The sequence below is a fragment of the Toxorhynchites rutilus genome, chromosome 1 (genome assembly GCF_029784135.1).
Source record: "Toxorhynchites rutilus septentrionalis strain SRP chromosome 1, ASM2978413v1, whole genome shotgun sequence".
NCBI lineage: Eukaryota > Metazoa > Arthropoda > Insecta > Diptera > Culicidae > Toxorhynchites > Toxorhynchites rutilus.
In genome coordinates, this window is record NC_073744.1 from 114,030,947 (window position 1) to 114,051,456 (window position 20,510).

Consider the following 20,510-nt stretch of genomic DNA (forward strand, 5'->3'; position numbering starts at 1 on the left):
TGGTAATGAGTAAATCGTGATTAGTGTTAAAAATACATATTTAATAGATGATACCCCCTTTTCCCCTTTTCAATAATGATGATATGGAGTGTACATCGCAGGCTGCCTCCGAAATCTCGAAGACTGGCGAGTAAGAATTGGTTGCTGCTGTTGCGTGCTAAGGGCTAAGGTGCTAAAGTGAACGACGTGCCGCAGTATGATTCGAACGGGTCGCTGGCGAGTTGTGTCCTATGTTTCCGATTGACCGTATCTTGTGAAGAAGCCACGAAGGATTCGCAAGATTGCTGTGGTGGTGATTTCCTTAGTTCGCACGACTTCTGGCCATTTGGTTTTTGGAACGAATTCACCAGAATGAGAAAATAGTTCCCATCCAGTGTGGACCGGCGCAATCAAGATGAAGCCATTGCCACGGCTTCTCCAGTGTGAACCAGGATTCCATAGTAGTCTTCCGGTCTGTCTTGGCTACATTGGCACACTCGTTGCATGAAGCGACAATATTGACGAGCGATGGAGCGCATTCGTTCAACTCCGGGATGTTCTTTATGCAGCTGTTGAAGAACACGCTTCTTGAACCGGGAAAACCTTCAGCGACTTTTTGATGACGGTGGGAATGCTGTTCGAGATTGGTGATCACGTATTCCTCTTTTGGTCGCACGTGACGGTTGGTGAGTCTGGAGAGTATGTCCGCGTGATCGAAGCTATCGGTAGAGATGTAACGGATTTCGAAGTCGTAGAGGAAAAAGGTTAGGGTCCACCGCTGGAGTCTGTTAGCGGTGTATGTGGGAATACCTTTCTTTGAGCCAAGTATCTACAGGAGCGGTTTGTGATCGGTATCCAAAGTAAACGACGACCGAACATCATTCTATGAAACGGCGTCACTGCGAATTTCCTTCCCATATTTGCCATAACAATTAATGGCACCCAGCTACGAGTGAAGTGGGGAAATGTCGTGCGTGGGTGGCATGTTGGTAATTGCTGCTTCCTTCTCCGAGTCTGGTCGAATGCCAGCTCCATCGAGATTTGTTGTACCTGCACTTTTCAATGCGTACGGTGAACCCGAAATCCGGCAGTCGGGCGAGGACTCGATAGAGGTTCCGATGTCATCCAGATAACCAGAGGTGCACTCCAGACCAGCGAGCATGATATCCATTATTTGCTGGAACGCTCCCGAAGCTAGTTTGACGCTTGGCGACAGTCTGGTGAACCTTTATGCGTGTTGATCGTAAGAAATGGTTGGCTTACCTCATCGACCTGGACCTGAAGGTAGACGTCCGACAGTACACTAAGGTAACGGCAGTTGGCCATCTTTGTTAAGATATCTTCAGGCAGAGGGAGCGGATAGCAGTTCGGCTCTAGTGCTGCGTTTAACCCCGTCGAATAATCCGCACATACACATACACCGAGGGATACGTACCTCGTAAAAAACCGCGTTATTTGGAAAATCCGCGTAAAAAACCATGTTAATTCGAAAATCCGCGTATAAAAATCGCGTTAATTGAAAAATCCGCGGAAAAAAACCATGTTACCTAATGATAGATATAAAATGGGACTATCCTTACGTAGAACAGAAGTAAAAAGTTGAGTGTTGCTCGCTTCCGAAAACTAGTAGTTTTTTCCTGCAATTTCGCTGGTTACTGCTAGCTATAGTTCGGTTTTCCTCACGAATGAGGTCATCTGCTGTTGCTAGAAGATTCCCTTGTGATTTGTACACTCTACTGCCGATGCACGTACAGTACCACTGTTGGACCGCCCAGAGCTAAGTAGACAGGGAAATCCATCCACGAATCGCTGCCCGTAAAAACCCCGTCCCGTTGTACAGCCCGCTGAGCTACCCGTTACCTAACACCTAAAATCAACGTAAGAATCGTGATTAGGTGCGGCACTTATTTCCTTCATAAGCGCTAAGCTCCGTTACAAGCACTAATTACCGTAATATGCTCTGAGGGAGCATAAGAGAAAAATGTGAGCTGAGGGGGAGACGTGATGTTGCACTGGTCTGTTTTCACGCGGGTACCGCGTAAAAAGAACCGCGTTAGTTGAAAAATCCGCGTAAAAAAACCTCTTTAAAAAACCGTGCAAAAAACCGCGTAAAAAAACCTGGGTGTATGTGGACCGTCCCGATAGGCTTCCGCTTGCAAAAATACCTCGTGCTTCCACTCGATTCACGAAAAACGCTGTTTTTCCCGGATAATTAACAGATTCTACGATGTTGTCGTCACTCTATGGATTAGGATCTTCCCGAATGAAATCCGCGTAGTTATGAATAATAGCGACGAAACAATCTGCTCTAAGAGTTGGTGATGGACGTAGTCCACTTGCTCGACAATCGGCCTAATTGTTGGAAAGGCATTTCGAAGTTTCAACGAGTTCTTTTTTCGGTTGAACTGGCGCAACAGACACGGGAGCCCTTGTTCGGAATAAGTTTGTCGTCTCCAAGAAAACTGACCCAGTGAATTTGTAAGAACGCATCCGAGAGGAAACGATGGAAACTTACGCGAGTATTTTTACTCGTATTCGGACAGTCTTTCACAACGCATTTTTAATCACACTGACTACTTTCTCGAGTAAAATTCTACTTCGGACAGAAATGTAAATAAACGTTATTTTTTTTGATCAGAGAAACATCTGACTGATAGTTCATTGACTCCGCATGACCAGGTCCAGGTCCGGGCGGTTTGCATTTGATTTCCGCATTCGTGAACGAAAATGCTTCGCGCAAACGAGCCCGCGCTCGCATCCCGTTCTCCTCGGCCTAATGTTACACTGAGTGGTGCTTCGGTTTTTCCAATTAGAGGCAAAACTGTAATTAAATAACATGATATAGAAATTTTCTCTCATACCTTAACATTGTAAAACAAGCCTTCTAATCAGGGGCTAGACATCAATTGAATATAGGCTACCCAAAGTCAAAATCAATATGGCGTCATTTGTTTACCAACATACCATTTGCGAGGATTGAAATCGTTGAAATCACGGAAATTGCGCTGCTTTATTTCTAACTGCTTTAGCGATTTTCATATTTCGGTTTCACATGGAGGTGTTCAGATTCAACATGGAGTTTAAAGTTAGCCACTATTTAACTATAAAACCGGACCGTGTTGTAAACAACAGTAATCGTCAGAACCAAAATGTCAGTAAACCGCAGCAATATTGGGTACATTGGCAATATGAGGGATTTGACGTTTTAGTCATACCCCTGCTTCTAATCTGATAGTGATTACACCATTGATCTTTCCATTTCACTGCCTTGGCACAGATCCTTCTACTTTTTTTTCGCTCTTTTCGATATTTTTTGTTTTTCATATCGAGCCCCTCGTTCGCTTCATAACGATTTGCCCTACCTGCCTTAACAAATCTTCTGAGCTGTCAAATTCGATATTTCTCCGCACATTTGTCAATCTTTCATTTCGAGCCTGATAGTAAACGATTTTTCAGAAATAAATAACTTGAGCTTCCGAGCAGAAACTAAATTTCTATAGATTTATAAATATTCGGAGGGCTGTCGAGATTTCATCCTATCGAGTTGAATGCTGTCAATGTAAGTTATAGCGTTTATTGTGATTGATTGCGCTGATTTTAACCATCCATCCTTTGTTTTTGTTTTGATTCTATTCATCCCAGGAGATGCTAATGGTTTGATTTCGCGAACATTGAAGATGGAAAGTGTTGCATCGTTCGATCGCAAAGGCAATGAAAACAGTGATGTAAAGATCATTGTAAGGAAATCGAGAAATGAATTTTCGCTGGAAAAGAATGAAAACAACGCCGGCGGTGGCGGAGGAGGAAGCAATCGTAGCGGCAAACGATATCAAAATTCTCGAACCATATCCAAGAGGAAAGATAGCCAGAAACATTCCAATGAATCCTCCAGCGTGAGCTTATACTCTCAGGAGCTGAATAAACAACTCCAGGCTAACCTCCCGGAGGATATGAGAATTTCGAAACTCTTGCGAAGATTGTGCCAGGAAACGGACGCGAAAGTGTGTCTCGATTTGTGCAACAAGTTGGGGCTGGTGATTCTGGAACAGTGCAATGCCGTGTACATACGCAAATCGTTTGACATCCTTGCCGACGGCATTATGTCCGTGCTGGAGAACGGTCCGGCAGAGTGCTGCGATGCGGCCGCTGATGTGTTTGGCATGATGGGCTTTGTTGCGCGAGCTGATTTCGGCTCGTACCGGGCGTGGATCATGAAATACTACAAATACTCGAAAAAGCTGAAACGTGCCATGATGAAAGCGCTGAAGAAGACCCTTCTGATGGACGTAAACGGCGAGTTGCGTGATTACGCCCCGCGGCTCATGGAAATGTTGAAGGATTTTTTGGAGGCCGCCGACACGGTTGAAACGTTTATCGTGGTTACGGATGTCGTTGTGGAGGTTTGCACCAGGTACCCGAATTGTTTTAAGAAGCACTTTACCGATATCGTTGATATCGTGGTGGGTTGGCATTTGGAAACAGATCAAAATCCGGAGGTGAAAGGTCACTGCTCAAAGGTATGTATGTTTGGTACTTACATCTACCGTAGCCGAAATACAATAGATAGAAATTTTATTGTTGGCACGGGCACTCAGTTATCTATTGCATTGTTGTTGGCTCGTTGTTTGCATATGTAATGGCGAAATGATGATGATGATGTTGGTTTAAAGAGGCTTTAAACTTTTCAGTTCATTCGCCTCTAGTAATGGCGAAAATTGCAGTTCATTGTGTTTTGTGTCGTTGATACGAGATGAAAGCGTATTTGATACTGCAAGAGACAAATAAAAGTTGCCACCTCAACAGATATCTATTTTCAACATTATCCTTAAAAACAGCAGTAAGCGCCATAACCGAAAGCTGCTGTTGATAGAATATTGTTGCTGGTATCATAGATCACCTATTGTTGTCTGTAATTCGCTACACATATAGTGCTTAGCTTAACGGATGAATGTGGTGTGTGACGAAGGAATTGTTATCAGCGATGATCCGGTTGCGTGTGTTGGAAGTTGTGGCGCTCATATTCACAGGCATTGCACAAATCTGACTAACGCAGCAGCAAAGCTGATCAACGATAATGTGAATGTGCGGTTTATGTGTAATGAGTGCTTGTCTGCAAGTAAACGTGAGTCACAATGTGATTTGGTTAATGGAATTTCTTTTTTGAAAGATTTCATAGCAGAGACAATAACCAATATTCGTGGTACGGTTGCTCTGCAGATGAACATCGCATTTGAAAAAGCTAAACAAGATTTGGAAACGAGCCTTAATACTTTTCAAAAACATATGAATACATACACTAAGAGAAATAATTAGTATACATGTCCAATTTTGTGGTGAATATTACTAATTCGCCATTCATTTTCTACCAGCGGCGTAGTGAGGGTAGAAATTGAAATTGTGATATTTATACCAATGTTCACTATGAACAGTTTATCTAGAAATATCATTACCAGCTTCGCTTATTCTCGATTCAAATTTTTGTCTTGGACACTTTAGCTGAAGCAAAATGATTCACAATTGCATCTAAATCAAGCTATTAGTAATTCTTTCTCGATCGAATGTATTTCCAAGTCATTAGGTCGGTCTTGGTTTATTTTAGATGATGAATAATCAATAATAGATAATTTTTAATCAATTTGAGCTTGCTGAAACTGTGTTCACACGATGCCACTGTAACTGGAAGCATCAGTAAAATTCGTAGCGCCGTCTCGATGTTAGGATGAAATGCTTCGAAAGAATATCTGAAAATAATGTTCAAGATGCCTAAAGTCCTTCATCTGCGTCTTGAACACTTCCACCTCTGATACAAGTTCCTCTGTTTCAACATCTAAAGAAAACTCTCACCCGAAAGTTGACGTTAGTCAGTTAGTCAGTCTCTCGTTATACACCCATACCTCGCTATACGGCCGCTCTTTATACTGCATTTCGCAATAACGGCCCTCTTCAATTAAGACACGTTTTCGACCTACGGCCTAAAATGATTCGCTATAACGGCAAAAAAAACATTTTTCGATGTCGATATACAGAACCACTATATCGGTTTGGGATGTTATGTATGTATTTTTGATTTAAAAGAAATAAAAACATGCATTTTGAATGATAAACCATGTTACATATTAATTAAATTTGGAACCGATCCGATTGAATTTGTATTCGAATAATTGATTCCTTATACGGCTTTTTGCTTTGCGGCCAAATTTTGTGGAACTGATGAATCTGATGCTATATTTGCTATAGCAGGGGTGGCCAAACTTTTCACCACCACGTGCTTTATTTTTAAAAGCAGACGACGGACAACCAATAAAATATGTTTTCAAGTGGCCGTTAATAATTAGTAGTTTGTAAAATCTAAAACAACATAGCGAGAATAATGATTCCTTCTCGAGAACTAATAAGTTATATTAAGTTGGGTAAAAAGTTATCCATTATCTTTTGGGGAAATTCAAAACTATTTTTAATATGCTTCGGATTGTCCGATTTGGGTCAAATATGCATCGGATTGTTGTAAAATTTGTTGCCATTCTGAAGGTGGCTTCATAATGTCTCTATCATAGAAGTCTTGGTCCTTATTGGCGAAAAAATCTAGCAATAGATTTTTACAATCTTCCCTTGATCCCAATTTCTTATCACTCTGAAAATTTCACGATGCGAGGAAAAGGTGGTAATCGCTTGGTTCCTGGTCCGGACTATATGGTGGATCTCAATCAAGCTCTTGGAATTGTCTGGCCTTGCTTTGTCCTGATGAAACACAACACCTCTTCTGTTGGCCAATTTTTGACGTTTCTGGTCAGTAGCTAGTTTCAAACGGTCAATTTGTTGACATTAGAGATCTTAATTTAGTATATTGCACTGAAATAAAAATTTAAAAAGAAGGATTTAAAAAAATACAAAAAAATATTCCCCAACCGAATATATTCAAATTCCAATACTTGCACTGAAATGTTCACGCTGTACCTTACAAGTATCATCTTTATGGGCAGATATACATTTATTTAATTGTGTATACACAGCTTTGTTTCACAATCTTTCGCCATCTTTTTACGCAGAATTTTTAAGCTTTTTCCTACCATTTCCCCCCAGAATACATTTGCTTTCTCTTCAAAAACCAATCAAGCTATTTTTTATGCTGTCAATAGAGTCGAAGCTCTTGCCCTTGAGTGAACTTCACAGAGCTGAAACTGTGACAAAATCTATAGATGCAATATCCGGTAAGTTTAGCTGATGGGATGGCACATCCGCCAGACTCCAGAAATCATCGTTGCGTTTGAGAATCGAGTCGTTTCATAAACGCAATGGACATGCAATCCGTTTTAAGATTTTCGATTAAATTATGTGACACTTCCACCATAACTCATTTGTACCGCCTCATTTCTTCATCAGAATTAACTCTTCACTTTGATGATTTCCTGTGATTCGAGAATAATGAATGGATTCAGCTTCGAGACATTACACATATAAAATCTAGCAAATGTAAATCCGTCATCCTTGAAGTAAAATTTTGGAGTGAGAGGAACTTGTAGCATTATCTTCATTGTTCATTTATCCAATTCGCGAAATTTAGAAATTTATTTTTACTAGTGTGATACGAAAATCGAAAAATTTAATTTGCAGGTGGATGAAATGCACTTTTAGAATAAAAATTATAAATGAAAATATACTTTTTTCCGTATCGTGTATTCTACTTAATAGAGGAATATGACTTTCCATATGGGTACAAGTATTAAAATAAAACTGTCGAATAATATTTTTTTATTATTACTAGCTGGTCCGGCAAACGTTGTTCTGCCATAAACATTATTTGTAGTGAATTTATTGGTTATTAAATAAAAAAAATATAGGAGGTTGTGTCCAAGATACGACCGCATTGTTGATGTAGAACTACTCTGTTATTTTATATAAGTCGCATGTTTATAACTTCGGAATCCATTTTATAATGCTGTGAGATTTTAGAAATAACTGTTTGGTAGAATGTCATGTCAGCATGCTACATGTGATTTAGTATCGCCTCAGCGTTCTCACAACGTAAACTAAGCGCCAAACAAGCGTTCGCCATAGCATGCATACAGAGCCATACATTGGTGGCTTGAAGCTACTAAGACTATACACACTTCTCATCATTTTGCATTATTATCAAAAAAAAACGCTTTTGTTAGTATTACTGGTCTCGAGAAAAGTTACATTACTTCTTCATGCTCAAGATAAGCGCAGCTGTCATCCTTAGTGGAGAAAGTTTTGCTACTGGCAAGCGAAACCAAGTCACATACAAAATTACAGAACGAAATTTACTTTCTTGGTGACTAAATAAGCGAAATAAACTCTTACTGTTAATCTAAACAACCTCGAAAAGAGTAGCATTGCTTCATTATGATCAAGATTAGCGCAAAAGCAATCCTAGTCGGAGGCAGTTTTGCGACTGGCGAACCCAAATAACTTTTGACATTCCAGTACGACATTCAAGATGTTTGGTATTCCCCAAATGCACACGGGAGCAAATACAAATGGAGTTTCAGCAAGGGATTGCCTTTTAGTAGCCAGCATAGAAAATCATGAGCATAGAAATCATTACCTAAAATTTAAAATGAAGTGCTCCGCGGGATTCTTCAGCTGTGATTTTAATTGCAAATCGTCAAGAAAGTTACCGGATGGGTATCCAAACATCGCTTGCCAAAGGAAACTATCCAATGTAATCAAATATTAACATATATGACTCCAAACATTAAACAATACGTGAGCCCCCTAAGCGCGAGCCCTGTTTTATGCTGCCTACGCTCAATTTGCATTGGATGGGATAGGGTTGCCAGAGCCCCGGGTTTCAGTGTAGCAAAGGTTCACTATTTTTACATAAGGGTTATGAAACACGCACGTACGCGCACAGATATCCATATATCGATGGCTTGAAGCAACTAAATGTACCCACACTTATCTCCGGTTTGCATTTTTTTCAACAAAAGCCCTTTCTGTTTATATTGTCAGTCTAGATTAGCTTAGCTGTCATCCTTTGTGGAGAGAGTTTGCGAAACCAAAATTCCAGAGCATTTATTTTCTTGATGGGCCGACGATAGCCTAGCTTGATGATTCCCCACACAATTGTGTAGTTCAGAGCCTTAATGCAATGGCGTCAGTTTGTTGCAATGATTGCCAGAGACATCAGCGAGTTAGTAATTTGGTCGCACAGCTCAATCCGAAATGAAGACATCCGATGACGCACAAGCGATGTTCATTGCCTTGAATACAGAACGTGACTGAAAGCTAGACTCAGTGAGATCCACTGTTTATACTCTAGGCAAGTATTCCCCTTCATTCTTTTTCTTCTTTTCCTTTGTTCACGGGAACTTTAAATCTTATGAATTCTCCATCGTAGCTCGGCGATAAGTTGCCCGTTATTGCCAGCTCTGTTCGGAAAAGCACACAAATGGACTGAGCAAATGTATGGGGAAATTGAAACGCTTATAGTTTTCATGAATTTTAACCATTTACACGCCAGGGGATCGTAATGTATAGCATATCGAACAAATCTTAGGGAATTTCCGTTTCGTTTGGTATGTTAATCGCCAAAATCCTTTCGTGACAAAAATAGTTATTCACGTTAACTTTATTTCATAAAAACGCGACCTGTTTTCTGGTTGGCACCCTTAATGAAAGACGTAGTTCTACGTTAAAACTAATCTACTGTAAGTGTGTTTAACTTGTGTATGACATACCGAGGAATATAGCGATTTTTACATGGAACACGACGTCTCAATGACGTCTAAATCGCATTGCGTTTTAAGGTTGCCACATTTGCACAATCGAAGTCGAACGGATGATAGAATGCGATTTTGCAATCGACTGGGGTAATTTTGACTCGATCGGATTTCAGAATACGGATCAGTAGTTGATCAATAGACGTGTCTGGAATTCTTGAAGGAATTACACTATCGATTTCCTCAGGGCGAATTTTGTCGACTATCCAGATTAAAAATGTGCATATGAGGAAATCCTCACTTTTGCTATCCAATCGAATACATCCAGCAAGGTACCGAGTACGTGTAATGTTGTAATGAAACTCATTCTACATTTCATTAATTTTTTGACGTAGAACTACGTCTTTCAGGAAGGGTGCCAAATCAGAATATAGGTCACGGTTTTATAAAATAAAGTTAACGTTAATAACTATTTTCACTGTGAACGAATTGTCATGATTTGCATACCAATCGAATTGGAAATTCTCTAAGTTTTTTTTGATATGCTATACATTACAATTCGCTAATCTCTAAACGGTTTTAATACATGAAAACTGGAAGAACTTTCTTTTTCTCATACATTTGTTCTGCCGATTAGTGTGCTAACCCTATCCGTATTTCGAATGCTTATAACTCGAACATTTCTTAACAGATCGGAAAAAGGTGTGCATCAATTGATGGGAAATATTTTTACGCGTCTATCACAATTAATAAAATATTATTTTTCATGAGATGAACAATTGAATAACTGTAGAATGTCAAGCGTTATTTTAACGCCCTAAGTGCCTAGTTTTGATTGGCCCGATTTACGGTTTCCCAACACAGACTTCAAAATCGATGTACCTGTGGAAATTCGCTATGCAAATATACATGCAAGTCGAGGGTATTTTTGTTCCCACCGAGCTGTGTTTCCCTAACGCGGACTTCAAAATTGCTGTGCCTGGGAGAATCCGCTTTGCAAATACATGCAATTCGGCGGTATTTTTTTGGTGTTGAGCACTTTTGTACTCGCTCGTCATTGTGCAGACCGGAATATGTTTCCATAAAACGTATATTTAAACTGAGAATCCTCATATCAAATGTAAAAGGACGTTCATCAAATTTATTTGTAACGAAGAACATACTCTATTACATAAATTTCGATGCATGCTAAAATAATATTCGAAGTGTTAAACAAGTGGATTGCATAATATAATTGCGTAGTTCTACGTCGAAAATATGCGGTCGTGTCCTAGACCTAGCCCCCTTACATTTTTTTTTGTTTAAACACAGATACTGTAATATCATGACAATGCATGCGTTTGGGCCTGGAAATAGCAAAGGCTGTGTCGGCGATGCTCATGATAGCGTCTAGCAAGTGAGTGTATTTTTCCTCATATCGTTTCTGATTGTCTATAATCGCAGTCGTTCTCTCTACGCTCTCTACCTCTCTATCGTTTCCAAGTAATTCTACGTTGAGATGGCGAACGTTAGGAACATTAGTAACGTTAGAACCATTGCAGACGAAGATGGAGAGCGTCGTTTGAAAGGTGTGTGTCAACGATGAACTCGAATTTATTGTTTCTTTTTCGAATTACAATTTCTCGTATCACTGTGCAGTCGCCTAACATGACTCCAGCAATGTTGTGAACAACATATGCATTGAATGTGTACACGTGTTCTCCAGTCGGTGTTTTATTAGGATTGATACAATAACGTGATCGTCACCTTGCAATCCGAACATGTATGATATGAAGAATTTTAATAATTCATTATATATATTAAAAAAGTCTTCCAGCTCGCCGGCAACACGCATGGCTTTTGAGGTTATTGGTGCATGTGTGGATGAAAGTTCGATGAAGCGAACTTAACGCCATCTGTCATTTAACAACGTAAATTAATTCGTTCTCTTCAAAAATCGAACGACGGGTCAATTATTTGTATATTTGTACTAGCTAACCCGGCAAACTTCGTCCCGCCCATTTACTTGATTAATTCTCGAGTAATGCATTTGTGTTTTATTTGTATGGCAGCCACCCCTAAGAGAGGGGGGAGGGGTATCTAACCACCATAGAAACATTCATTGCACCCTAAAGTTTCCATATGCCTAATTTGATTTAATTTGCTTGATTAATTCTCGGGTTATGCAAAAATTTGTGCTTCATTTGTACGGTAGCCCCCTCTAAGAGAGGGGGAAGGAGTATCATAACACCATAGAAACATTTATTGCATCCTGAAACCTCCACATGCCAAATTTGGTTTCATTTGCTTGATTAATTCTCGAGTAATGCAGAAATTTGTGTTTCATTTGTATGGCAGCCCCCCCTTTGAGTGGGGGAAGGACTGTCTAACCATCATAGAAACATTTGTTGCACCCTAAAACTTTCACATGCCAACTTTGGTTTCATTTGCTTGATTAATTCTCGAGTAATGCAAAAAATTGTGTTTCATTTGTATGGCAGCTCCCTCTAAGAGAGGGGGGAGGGGTCTCAAAATATCACGAAAACTTTCCCCGGCCCCAAAAACCCCTACATACCAATTTTCATGTCGATCGGTTCAGTAGTTTCCGAGTCTATAAGAATCAGACAGACAGACAGACATCACTCCATTTTTATATATATAGATATTACGAGGGTCATTCAAGTGCACCCGTGGCCGAGTGGTTAGCGTCTCACATTATCATGCTGGGTGTTCGGGTTCGATTCCTGTTCTGGCCGGGGGATTTTTTCGTCAAAGAAATTTCCTTCGTCTTGCACTGTGGTCACGCGTATTCTAGAGCTTGCCCCTTTGGCTTAAGAAATCTCAACTAAATATTAATAAATGACGCTAGTTAATCCGAACGTTGAGACGGCAAAAATTCCACAGGGAACGTTAACGCAATTCAAGAAGAAGAAGAGGGTCATTCAAAAAATAAGTTTCAGTTCCTCAGAAATCGCGGAAAAATAAAGTTAGGTCAAAAAACAAGCTGATGTTCGTAATCTACGTTTTATTTTTTACATAATCGCCGTAACGATCGAGGCATTTTTCATAGCGTGGCACGAGTTTTTTATTCCGAGCGCAAAGTGCGTAGCGTCCAACTTTTTGATGTACGATGTAACTGCGTCACGAATTTCTTCCGTGTTATCGAATCGTTGACCGCCGAACGCCTTGGTCGAAGTTGGTTGAAGTAAGATGCACACAAGGGGATGCTTTGGGGAAATGGTCTGGCGGAAGAGCTTGAGCTCTGAATCGCGAGATACTCTGCGGTTTATCTGAGGACTACAATGTTCTTCGACCATTTTTCCAAGAAATGTCCGACGTCGCGGAACCATTGTGTTTTTTGTTCGCGCCTTTGAGTTGTAAGTTCCTTTATAAAGGGTGTGTCACATCAAATTGCATCACGGAAAAAACGCTGTAGAAATTCGCCCAGTAGACCGATCCTTTTGAAAATTTTAGACAGTAAAATAAAAACTATTAAACAACTTTCGGCATTTTCTTTTTATTCATACTTCGAGCCCAAGCCCGTATGCTCGCACCTTCCTCTTTACCCCGTCCATAAGGTTCTGTACAACGTCAGGTTGTAGTTTTTTTTTGAACAGAAATCCATTTTCTCTTGAAGTTCGCCTCCGATTTGACAACTTTTGGGTTCTTCCGGAGGGCCTGCTTCATAATCGCCCAATATTTCTCTATTGGGAGACGTTGACGTATGGGCGCGTTGGGCGGGTTCATTTCCTTTGGCACGAAGGTGACCCCGGTGGCTTCGTACCACTCCAACACGTCCTTTGAATAGTGGCACGAAGCGAGATCCGGCCAGAAGATGGTCGGGCCCTCGTGCTGCTTCAATAGTGGTAGTAAGCGCTTCTGCAGGCACTCCTTAAGGTAAACCTGCCCGTTTACCGTGCCGGTCATCACGAAGGGGGCGCTCCGCTTTCCGCAAGAGCAGATCGTTTGCCACACCATGTATTTTTTGGCAAACTTGGATAGTTTCTTGCGAATCTCCTCCGGAACGCTGAATTTGTCCTCTGCGGAGAAGAACAACAGGCCCGGCAGCTGACGAAAGTCCGCTTTGACGTAGGTTCCATTACCAGGCAATGCGGCTTCGTCAGCATTTCGGTGTACAGCTTCCGGGCTCGCGTCTTCCCCACCATGTTTTGCCTTTCGTCGCGGTTAGGAGCCTTCTGAACCTTGTATGTACGCAGGCCCTCTCGCTGCTTGGTCCGCTGGACGAATGAACTTGACAAATTCAGCTTATTGGCGCCATCCCGGACCGAACTTCTCGGATCACGTCTAAACTGCTTAACTACGCGCTTGTGATCTTTTTCACTGACGGAGCATCCATTTTTGCCGTTCTTCACCTTCCGGTCGATGGTTAGGTTCTCGAAGTATCGTTTTAGTACTCTGCTGACCGCGGATTGGACGATTACCAGCATCTTACCGATGTCCCGATGTGACAACTCCGGATTCTCGAAATGAGTGCACAGGATTCATTCATGACGCTCTTTTTCGTTCGACGACATTTTTCCAAATTTACAAAAAATTGACAATGAAGCATGGTCAACGTGATCTATACACACTTATCTGATTATAAGCGAAAGCTGAAGATATAATTCCTAAAAATTAAATTTCTACAGCGTTTTTTCCGTGATGCAATTTGATGTGACACACCCTTTATAACGTGGAGTTTTTGTGATCGTAACTTGAATTGTTTTTCAGTGTGAGCATTGTTCCGACTTATTAAACGAACGCTCGAATATTGTAAACGAGCAATAAAGCGACTACGGGTAGATACATTATGTAATTTAGGGACTGTTTCTAAATGTTGAATAATTACAATAACAGGAGAATTACTTTCTAGCGAAGTTCGGCGAATCAATCACGCCAGGGAAAGGCAGCGCCGTTATCATCGCGCCTTCTACGGATCCGCTGGACAATACCAACCGGCGAAGTCCCCATTGAGAAAGCAGGAGTGGGTGCGGAAACTTGTGTCCTCGCCGCACTTTCCAGTTACCCTGTGTAGTTGAATTTCCATGTGCACATTTGATGTACCTTTAGTTAAACAAAAATCATTGTAACGATTAATGTACAAATGTAGAGCTACAGTCCACTTAAAGCAGAAAATTTGTCCTTTTTTCGTAATGTTTAGAAGTGAAAGTCGTCAAAATATGTGATCCTGTAAAAGTTCAATTTATTTTTAATTAAGGTTTCACGTTATCCGTGTTTCGAGGTTAATGTTTGGATTTATGTTGTCAGCATTTTTGTTTCCCAAATGGCCGTGCCAGTCTGGTGGATTGTTGTTGGGCGTTGCCTGTGTTGAGAAAAACCTGTAAACGTTTTTCGTCGTATTCGGAGTGTTTCTTGGTTGTTGGTGATTTTCCTGGAGTTCCTTACGGTTGTTTTCTGAAAGACTTCGCTGGCTGGAATTGGCACAGCTAGATCGCCCTCCGATCCTTATAAAAGGTCACAGTTTAGGCGTTGCCTCTAGCTGGGCAACGAACGCGGCGATTGGTCCTCGAAAGAGGTGGCGGCTAAGCCAATAGCTTAAGAGGGATCGGGTGGGAAAGCTAACTTCTTAGCCTTCTTCGAGCCGTTGGTTCCGAGTTGGCTTTCGAAACCCGGCTCGCTACAAGAAGTCTGTGTTAGGGAAACATATACCCGTTCTTAAATGAGCATTCGAGTATAAAAGTACTACCGGTTCGCATTTATTTACAATGCGGATTTCCCCAGGCTCCTTGATTTTGAATTTTGTGTTAGGGAAACACGTTCCGGTGATCATATGTCATTCGCAGCACAATCATAAATGAGTGGATTTCCGAGCTAGCATCCTCTTATGTGCAGATTTGTGTGATTTCAATAGACTGGTTTCGAAGCAATTTTTATGCTATTGAAATAGGTTTTCGGGCCAATAAGTAACAAGCATACAACTCTTAGACATTAACTAAGGTATTAACGTTCAAAACCTTGCATTCCAGATGTAACACTCTCGGCTACGAAAAATTGACTTACACCCCAGCACAGAAATGGAAGAGGTACTCCTACGTCAAAACGGAAAATAATCTACATTAGATTGAGCACGCGCGTATTGATAATCTAAATTGTGATAGCGATTGAAACATAGTAGAGTTTGTTCTTATGGTGGAATTGGACATGATTTCGGGAACATCCAACTTATCCTTGGGAGTCTCATACAGGTATCCTGGAATCTGGTTCAAGTCCGCCTTCACATATGTCTCGTCATCCACTACGCAGCAGTGTGGTTTCGTTAACTTCTGGTCGTACAACTTCCGGGCACGGCTTTTTGCGACCGTATTCTGTTTCTTGTCTTGGTTTGGAGACTTCTGAACTTTAAATGTCAACTTAAAGATGTAGAACCCTAGGTTGATCACTTGAAATATAGTATTATATTATAATGTAAACCAAATTGAGAAATAAAAAGAATTTAAGTGAAGAAAAAACTTTAAATGTACGTAGTCCAACTCGAGTTTTGGTATTCTGCACGAAAGTCTTGCTCACATGTATGCGACTTTTAAGCCACATCTCGCACTGAGGCCTTCGATTTCCGTTTAATAGTCCCAATTGCGTGTTTGTGATCGTTCTCGATTATCTGACGGCTTTTTTTAGGATCTTCGCTTCTTCCGATCAACAGTCAGACGTTCTTCGAATCGTTTTATGATACCAGACACTGTGGAATTCGCGATTCCCAACTTTTTTACAATTTTTTGGCACGACGCGATTCTTATTCTCGAAGAACTCGTGCAATACTTTTTCGCGCACGCACTTGCTCTTTCGTCGCAATTTTGAAAACTTTTGCGCACCTGATGAAATCAACTCACAGAGTGTAAACAATTCACATTTAATCATCTCTACGCAAAATTTCAATTAATTTTACCCAACGGATCAAAAGTTAGAGTAATATGAGTGTGTGCGGATTTAAAACGGTACACCCTAGCAGTTAAAGTGTCAATGAAAATGGTCATCTTGAATTTTCAAACCGGACTTTCTTTAAAATGTTGATTCCCACGCAAAACTGCCCTATGCAAAATATCAGCTCAAATGGACTTCATTTACTAGTGTCGCAAACATCAAAATTTGTTTTTTTTGAAAACCGAAAAATCTTCCTCCATGAAATCGGGGTTTGAAAAAAAGTTCGATGCAAAAAGTTTCAAAATTGCATGAAACGTCGGGATTTACTAACATATGCCGTCCGAAGCTCGCTAACGCTCGGTCGGACCTAACTAAAGGGTCGTCTGCTATGTTTCAAACTAACCGTGCAATCAGTGGAACACGGGTATGCTTGCTAGAATTCGCCGCTTCCGACGGCGGGTCGGCGACCAATTCGGATTGCCGCACCTCGTCAGTATATTCATATATAAATACCGCAAATCCCAAATACGCATTTTCATAGCATTAATGTAGTGTTGTGACTAAACGAAGGCAATAACAACTCAATTATAGTTTAATTGTACATTTATTGTATAACGGTAATACATGTTTCCTCGTTACGATGTTATACTTGAATGGCTGAAAGCCTTTCTGCACCTTTCTTCTGTGCATAGAGGTTGGTAGCTTGTCGGTAACAGTGTTGCTAAGCTGCTGGTCATACATATCTTACACCCCCGCACTAATTTTTTTTTCAAATTTATTATTGTAAAGTGAATTTACTTCAGTCAAGAGCATCTGTAACAAATCAAATAAAAATATTCATCAGAAATTTTACTTTTTCATAATTCTGCCTGCACTGTCCCTAAATCTCCAATTTCCCCTTTCAAATCCTGCTACTTCCAACCCCAAGTCACTATCATCTGACGATATTGATGCTACTGCCAAACGATAATTTTCCCGTGATTGCACTCATTTGAACAATTATCATACCGACAGCAAGCGTTTTTGGGGTCAATGCAGCAAATGTCTGTATATTGTGATGCATACCGTACAAAAATTTATAAGCAGGGAACAAAGCTGCGGTTTTTATTCGATCAGTTGTTTTTGAATGGCCCCTACTTATTCTTAAATTATTTATACATATTTTAGTGTAATGTGGGCTAATTGTATATGCGATAAAAGATGTTATCTTTTGTAAATGCTGTAAATGCTCTTTTGTAAATGTACAGTAGTTTGTTTTTGTGGTACAGTAATCTGTTTTTGTTTGTTTGCAGCATTAAAGGAAATTGGAAAACCGGCAGTAGGTAACTTTTAACGACAAAAGATCAGGACCACATGGCTAACGTAAAGAAGAAAACATCGAATAAAAAAGTGTGGGGCATGCGAATATACACACAGATGTGATATAAAATTGATTGCAAGAATTTTTCTGTTATCCGGATGGTCAATATTTATCAGTTGTCGCATGGAGTATAGCGTTTCACCAATCGATGGAAAATAAATACGATACAGTAATCTTCCGAATATACATATTTCAGTTTTTGCGGAATGTTTCTTCAGAAAAGAAAGGCAGTTCTAATGTAAATCGAAAGAACTTTTCACACAATCAAATAACGTTACGTTCCAGATTGTATCCATTACTTTTCCCAACAAAACGTTTTTAACCTGTTTTGAACCCTAATATACTCGCGCAAATGGACTCCCAGGCTGACAATCAATAATTTTGTTTTATAGAGGATGAATTAATTGACTTTAAAAACTGAGTGAAGATGAAGAACACATATTAATAGAGTATCACGTTTTCTGCAAGGAATATTGAACAGATTTTCTTCTGTTAAGAACTTAATAACAGAAAAGTCTTGAGTCTTCCGAAAACCATAAAATCACCGTTAATGCGTTCATGCGTTCTTTTACAGTCAACAACGGGATATCAATATTTTTCTTGACTTCACAATGCAATCAGTCGGTACCTCGTCCCAAGCCTCGGCCACCCAAAACATAGCATCCCTAATGTTGATTCGGTTAACCATCTCATCGAACTCTCCTTGGATCCTAGATGCCAAGCTTTTGCTTGTATTTGGACTTGATCATTTGAATAATATTTCGGTTCATGAGCTGTAACAAGGCAATGATTTTTTTTCGAATTTCAAAACATTACTCCTCCCTCATGGGGCGCTAGTCAATTTGTGGCTAAAATACTGCATTATACAAATAAGTCAGTACAAATCATAGTTATTTTACGTTTACCGGGAGATTTGCTTTTAATTTTTTTATAAATTTTTTATAAATCCGGAAAATTTGATCATCCGGAGTGAAAATAAAATCAACATTCCGTTTCATCTCTAGTCGAGAGTGAGCAGTCGGAGAAACTGATCATCCATTGCAGACCATTGGACAAAACGATTTCTTCGAAGATTTGGTGTTTTTGCGAAAGCCATCAAAGTCCAGCGTGGATACAACCAGGTTACAAAACTAGAGGGACGAGATCTAGCTTCATGAGGATACATCGTATGCCTTTTCGAAATTTACAACAAATCAGTCTAGCCAGCAAGTAATCAACTACACATCCCCTCTTAGATGGTGCCTACACACGCTACTAATGATAAATGATTTATTTTTGATACAAGTTTATTTCAATAAGTGCGATCGTTTGCCCCATAGGCTGTGAATTTGTGCCGAAAAGTCCGCATTTGACAATTTGTATTATAATAAATATTGGACAAGCAAAACTCGAAGTATTTATAAATTACGTTTCGAAGGTTATATATAGTTACAATTTGGTAAGCAAACTGAACCCTATTGGCTTTCCTTTTAAAAGTTATTAGACGACAACTGTTAGGTGCGCACCTGCGAACATTAGCACATCGAAAAGTTATATTTTCATCGCATCGCATTTTTGCCTTGCGATTCAATTCATTTCTGAGAGCGACACCACTCTATCACAAAGCGATTCGATCCAAAGCTCCGAGGCTAAGCACCCAATCGGATCAGGAAACGATAGTAGAGCGACAGCAGAAACTAACGAACGAATCATAAAATGATACAGGTGAGCATCGATGAACACGCGCACAGATACCAAACGATGACTCTCACGCTGTGTTCATTCAGTGTTTTCGTTGACACGTCAGTTTACTGTTACATGAGTGATTTAAAACATATTATTGTGTGCGTTGAATGAATCAAATAAGAGAATGTAACGAGCGCTCGTTGATACGATTGGAACCATCCTTGGTTACGTATGATTTTTTTGGTGCCAATCCACTATCAAACAGGGTTGGGCTGGGTTGTTGCTTCGTGTTATTCTGAAGGGTATGGTCTCGATTTTCGCGTGAGTATTTTTTTATTTGATTCAAGTGTCGCTTGATCAATCTTCCTGAGGAATCTAACTGCACCTGGTAGTTCCGTTCTCCGAGCACTTCAGTAACCACTGCTGATGCCCAAGCTTCTTTATTAGTATTTGTATAGTCTCGTACCACGACCTGATCTCCAACGCTGAAAACAGCTTCACTAGTTCCAGCATAATGTTTCATCTGAACTTTTTGCATCTGCTCAAGATTGGTTTTAGCAGCTTCTTCACTATCCGTGCCTTGCAAGCGATTTGGTATCATCAACCAGCGAACTTCGTATGTCCCTCCTCCTCGAACATGATTGCAGGAGAGAATCCAGTTGAGCAGTGCACTGCTTTCCTATAGCCCATCAAAAAGTTGACAACTATAATGTGAACATTCATATTCTGCTCTTGTAAGCACTTTAAAAGGGATGTTTTGAAAGTTTTGAAAATGTTCTCAGCTTCACCGTTTGTTGCAGGGTACCCTGGACTCAGTTTATGATGTATGCCATTCGCTGTCAGGAATTTTTCAACATCGGCTGCCACAAACTGGGTGCCATTGTCACTAACAAGTTCGTCAAAAATTCCGTATCTGGCAATGCATTCAGCTAGCTTTTCCAGAACAAATTGCGCTGTGCACGATT

General features: G+C 40.3%; 1 protein-coding gene across 1 annotated transcript in view; it reads left to right on the plus strand.

The window, feature by feature from the left end:
• The first annotated feature begins 3,393 nt into the window (after positions 1–3,393).
• Positions 3,394–20,510, plus strand: part of LOC129768868 (serine/threonine-protein kinase Smg1) — a 101,290-nt gene continuing 84,173 nt past the window's right edge. Inside the window, exons 1-2 of the mRNA XM_055770806.1 lie at positions 3,394–3,538; positions 3,622–4,496. Of these exons, the coding sequence (XP_055626781.1) occupies positions 3,657–4,496 (840 nt within the window). The 5' untranslated portion in view covers positions 3,394–3,538; positions 3,622–3,656. The remainder of the gene's footprint in view (positions 3,539–3,621; positions 4,497–20,510) is intronic.